Source organism: Epinephelus moara, chromosome 1 (assembly GCF_006386435.1).
Source record: "Epinephelus moara isolate mb chromosome 1, YSFRI_EMoa_1.0, whole genome shotgun sequence".
NCBI lineage: Eukaryota > Metazoa > Chordata > Actinopteri > Perciformes > Serranidae > Epinephelus > Epinephelus moara.
This window is the reverse complement of record NC_065506.1, coordinates 34307051-34312895: the sequence shown is the minus strand read 5'-3', so window position 1 is coordinate 34312895 and position 5845 is coordinate 34307051. Positions and strand designations below refer to the sequence as shown.

Genomic DNA, 5845 nt, shown 5'->3' with positions numbered 1-5845 from the left:
TGCCTTCCTTGGGACGAATGAAGTGTTGTCCAGCACGGTATAAATTAATGTAGTGATTTTATTAAATGTTATGAGAAATGCAAACAAACAAACAAACAAACAAACAAGCAAACAAAAAACTAACTGACTGTAAAAAGTAAAAGTCCGAACTGTCTCTGAACGCAACTCGGGCGCTTTTCACCCAAGATGCACCTGTCCAACTGAACTGCCGGAGAAAAGCCATTTTGTTGTGCTAGCTAGCTATGTGGGTAAAAGAAGCCACCAAATAGTATGAGTCTGTTATATCAGCGCTAATTATGTCGCTTCTACGTGTTTATTTACTGGCGCAAAATACAATAATTGAACTCGTTAAAATCTCTAAGTAGCCAGGAGTGGTATGGAGTAGCCTAAAAACAGCTGAAGTGTCGTGGAGAAGACGAAAGCTGGTAGCTAAAGTGTGCTGCAGTTTCAGATAACATACTGTTAGCTAGCTGTCTGTTTACTTGGCAGACGGTAGTTATGTTTTCTGATTAATTAACCCAACGTTAGCCAGTGTTTGTTTGTAAATGTGTTTCAAGTACACTGCGAGTGTGTGTGCTGTCCACCAAAGACAACGGGGTCAACAGAGAGTCCGTGTTGCTGTGTGTAAATAAACAGGCGACTGAACAATCTATCAGTAACTTGGAAAATACACTTGAACCATACAGCGTTAAGCCAAAGCGCTAATCTGATAATGGCAGAGGACACCCGACAGGACAAGAGAGCCAGCTTCTCCGCTATAACCGAGCACAACACCAACGGGATGGCCAGGACCTCAGCTGTGGCCTCAAGCAAAAGTGGCGCTTCAAAGAAATTAGTGATCAAAAATTTCAAAGGTACTGTCACTGATCGTTTACACCTTCGTTATTACACAGCTACATCTGTTTAACTTATGTTAATACCACAGAGGCTGGCACTTTTAGATCCTGCAGAAAAGTTGCCTGTGTTTGCCTCAAGTAAGATAAGATAGAAATATCAGAAGAAATATCCTTTTTTGGATAAGATACATGCTTATTGATCTTTAGTGGGGAAATGAGGGTGTTGCAGCAGCAGGGCAAGGACAAATAAATAGAGATGGTATCAGACTGAATCCTGTGTTTTGCCAAGAAGATCTTCAGATATAAGGAATTTGCTTTGGTGCATACACAATTTACATAAAAAACACCCCCACCCTCAAAATTAAAGAGCTAGGCAGAATCATGCAAAAATATAGTTTTGGGGATGTGCAAAGGACCACCGTATTAAGAATTAAAACTATATTTAATGTACAAAAAGATGCTTATTAATGCAACACATATAGCCAGATGTAAGGATGTTAATGTAACTGTATTGTCTATGAAAGTAACAGAGATGAATAATTAGAGGTACATAAAGTAAAATAAGAGTAGAATAAGGAATAGAAGCTAAACAAGAGCATATGGAGTACAAAAACAAGTACAATTTGTTGGTCTTACTGCTCTGATTAATACATGTCAGATTTAAATAGGGTTTGTTTTTGTAATCGCTTATGCTAAGTTGTATCTCCCAATGCTATTTTTGCTTGGTGTATTAGTTTTAATGGGGCGTGACGCGAAACTTCGATTCCACATAGTGGGTGTAGCCTACTAAGATTTTAGTAAAGTATAAGACAGTGTATGTGTGCTGACACAATTAATCAGTGAGTTATTATTATTATGTCAATCCTTTTTTTTTTTTTTACTCCACTCACTTCACAAATTGACAAAATAAACTATTACAGGTTACAGCATTACATGTAAAAAGTTGCTTACTTTTATTTTAGATTTTATAGAGTGGATGTTCATTTAAAAATAAAACTGTAAATTGATGCCAGACCTTAAATCTTTGACTATAACAGTACCTTTTCATACAGGTAGCTTAGTAGGTGTGTGCTATTATACATTAAATACTAAAAAAAATACATGTTTCAGACTCAAACAAAAAGTTCAGGGTATATTTTTTGGAAAAAAAAGAAGCAAAACTAAGTTTCCTTTAGGACTACATTTGTGCAGACTTCCATTGCCCTAAACATATTTAACGTAATTGAAATCAGAGATAGAATAACTCATTGAGAAGTCTCAAAATAAAGTTCTGTAATTCTGATTGTTATCTGCACTTTATGCAACATGAAACGTGTGTTTATTTATTTACCTGTGTGAGTCCAAAGTGTGTGCTGAAGGCTTTCCTTAGTTCATCGTCGGTCATCCCAATAATAACCATGGAAACTAAAATTACACTGTATCTTTTTGCATTTTATTATAGATGTGGAGTTAAATAAGAAATTACTTGAAAAAAGCATCTTTGAAAAAGCCTTTGAAAATTGCACTGGACCATAATCCATCATAACTGATTGTTTCCAAATGTGCAACTTCTCATGTGTTAAATATTGATTAATTTGCATTAATGAATGTCGTTAGCTTGTTTTGCAGTTTCCAGTGTGTGTGACCAATAAATTAACAGTGTTGCTTGGATTTTTTTGGTAACAGACAGGCCAAAACTAGCCGAGAACTACACTGAGGACACGTGGCTGAAGCTACGAGATGCAGTGGGTGCCATCCAGAACAGCACCTCAATTAAGTACAATCTGGAAGAGCTCTATCAGGTTTGTTGCATTTCTTTTTAAACACCTGCAGTTTGATTTAGACCCTGATTGAGGTGTGGCAGTGATGGTTTATAGTAAAGTATCAGCACAAAACAATTCAACATAACACACACACACTAACGCATCGTGGGTTATTTTTAACTCGTGATCTTTCACACAGTGCAGACTTGAAGTCGCAGATGGTTGATTTTAGCTCAGCATTAAGATAAACTTGTGAAGATAAGAAGTACTGTGTCACATCATAAACAGAATCTCTACTGTATCAGTGCACCTTTATGTGCATATATTACTAAAATGAACAGAAACCAGTGGCTAAATCTAAAAGAAAAAAAGGTCATTATAATATACATTGCCCATAATTTGTAGTAAATTATAAAACCAGCTGTCTGGACCTTTTAAAGCTGCTGATTGTAACTTTTATAAGAAATAACTCTTTGCTATATTCATACAGAAATAAATAAGACAGATAATCTGTAAAAAGAAATCATACTCCTCTGCCTACTCTACTGCCTTACAGCATTTCTAATGGCTTTACTGCACATGAACAAAACCAACCCATAAGAGTCCGGAAGTTTCTAAAGCAGCTGTCAATTATATCAACCACTGTTCGTGAATTGTGGTCAAACTGGCAAGCTAGGCAGCACTGATCAATTATGAATCAAGATTCTGTCACTGCACTGAATGTTTCTCGCCTCAGATGTTTTCAGAAAAATATTTTAGTGCACTGTTTAACTGTAAAATGAGAAGGTTTGTGACCTGGATGCCATGTTGGATACAGTTTACCTGGAGCACATAGCACTGACCAGCAAAATAGTACAATAAAAGATGTTTTTAAAAAATCATTTGAGGTGAGAAATAGGCAATGCAGGAAGAGAATTTTGACTCATGTTTGATCAGTGCTGCGTAGTTTGACAGTTTGACCACAGACATGATTGACAGCTAGAGAATCTCAAGCTCTGATTGGTTGTTGCTTACTGTGCTGTGGTCTGATTCTAGCAAATGCCATTAGAGGTAGTAGGAGAGCAGAAGGGACATGATTTTTTTCAGATGCTCTGTCTCAATATAGTGACAGTGTCAGCAAGTATTTTTTATTTTATTATTTTTTATAAAAGTCACCAACAGTATTTTTAAATCAAGCAATCATGTAACAAGTTTTCACTCCTCTGTTTGTCTCATGCTCTTGTCTCTTCTGCTTGTCTCTCTCTCCTGAAGGCGGTAGAGAACTTGTGTTCGTATAAAGTCTCCCCAACACTGTACAAGCAGCTCCGGCAGGTCTGTGAAGATCACGTGCAGGCCCAGATCCAACAGTTTAGAGAATATCCTTTTTTTGTGCACAGCCGCTTCAGGCAAGTTATGCCTGTCGAACCTGTGGGAACATTTACTGATGTTGGAACAGCATCAGCAAATGTGTGTCTGTTTAAAATGTCTGTTTAAAACAGTGCTGGGTGAAAGTTCTGCCAGCCAGACTGAGGACGCTGCTGTGATCAAAAACACAGAGCACGTTTGTTTTTATTACAAACCTGCAATATTGTCAGTGATTCCAATGTCTGTTATATTGGCAGCTTTAAACTCAGTTTAGAAAGTGTGAGCTCTCTTGGCACACATCAGGTGTTGTTGCAGTCTTTTCTCACAAGAGGTCAATACACAAGTTTGGCATTCATCCAGTGAGGCTTAAAAAAGCTGTGGCTGTCACTGGCAGATGATGTAAAAGTGCTTGACCTATTGTACTATTAAACAAGTCACTGATTATCAAAATGGTCTCAGATTAGAGGCAGTCCAATCATAGGAGCTTTACTTTATTCAGTCATATCTAATGTCCTCCAGTTGCTCACTAGCTATTGTTTCATCTTTGGCCCAATTCCACTTACCCTTCATTTTCAAGTGCCACCTTGCCCCTCAGAAAATGTAGTGGTTGAAATTTTCCCTATATTAGAGGAACAGTGACAAGTGTCGCAACTTTGCTGCTGGATTAAATGAAATGTTATGTGTCATACGCCATCAAAGGGGGAAATGTGGCATGGATGTGGATGTGTTATGCACAAATTAGCAATGCCAATGTAACATGAGCTAGCTAGCTACAAAGACAGCAGCATACCAGTGATTTCTTTTGTGATGCCTGTTATAAAGAAAAGGACCAAAATACTAATATGATGGTATGATGGGTGTCATCATTTTTGAATCTTTATTAATGAAGAAAATGCATTTGTTGGGTTCTTTGTTGCATGTGTAGCCATCTTTCTGATGATTTCTCAGAACATCTGGTTTGTGTGTGCCTCTCAAAAACCTCCACTTGGAGGGCCATGTAGCCCCAACACTTCACCCTACCCCTTTATCTCAATAAGAACTGGGACACCCTATCCCTATATGTGAGCGTGCAAAACTGAGGGGTAAGGGTTAATATGTAGGTGCAAGGGGTGTAGCCGGGATTGGGCTTTATGAACATTTTCTTTTTCTTCTAATAACAACCTCTGTCTGCTCAGGATACAGAGTATAGACCATTAGCGTTGCCCACCTTGAACACCAAATCTTTTTGAGCCAGGATGTGAGACTAATATGTTTATACATGCTGCCTTGCCACAGGATGCTGGGAAGTATAGTCATTAAAAATTTTGGCTTTGTGACATGAGTGATTGGAAGTTTTTTCCTTAACACGGAGCTCACAGAGTCTTTGGACAACCTTTCCTTCCTGAAGCGAATGAATCGCTGCTGGCAGGACCACTGCAGGCAAACTGTAAGTTTAATGTTTGACACATATTCATATCAGTACGGTTCCACTCACAGGAAAGTATCCTTAAAGTTTTTATCTTACTCTTTACAGATAATGATCCGAAGCATCTTTCTCTTCCTGGATCGTACCTATGTGCTTCAGAACTCCCTACTACCCTCCATCTGGTAAAGTTGCTGTTTATGTAAGTTATTCTGTTTGTTAAGGTGTACGTAGGAGGCTGATGTTATATCTGTGTTGCAGGGACACTGGGTTGGAGCTGTTTCGCACCCACATCGTGAGTGACAGTGCAGTTCAAAAGCGCACAGTAGATGGCATTTTGGAGCAGATAGAACTTGAGCGAAATGGAGAGACGGTCGACCGGAGTCTGATCAGGAGCCTGCTGGGCATGCTGTCAGACCTACAGGTACCTAATCACCTGCTTACATAACTAACCAGTAGAAAATAGACTGAAAATATGTCATCGTTTTTACCTCTGGTCTGTCTTTTTTTTTTTTTTTTTT

At 38.3% G+C, this 5845-nt stretch overlaps 1 protein-coding gene across 1 annotated transcript in view; it reads left to right on the top strand.

Moving 5' to 3' along the window:
* Positions 1 to 209: 209 nt before the first annotated feature.
* The window catches only part of cul4a (cullin 4A), a 12386-nt gene continuing 6750 nt past the window's right edge, over positions 210 to 5845 (top strand). Inside the window, exons 1-6 of the mRNA XM_050046791.1 lie at positions 210 to 854; positions 2502 to 2617; positions 3830 to 3934; positions 5280 to 5348; positions 5436 to 5509; positions 5586 to 5748. Of these exons, the coding sequence (XP_049902748.1) occupies positions 713 to 854; positions 2502 to 2617; positions 3830 to 3934; positions 5280 to 5348; positions 5436 to 5509; positions 5586 to 5748 (669 nt within the window). The 5' untranslated portion in view covers positions 210 to 712. The remainder of the gene's footprint in view (positions 855 to 2501; positions 2618 to 3829; positions 3935 to 5279; positions 5349 to 5435; positions 5510 to 5585; positions 5749 to 5845) is intronic.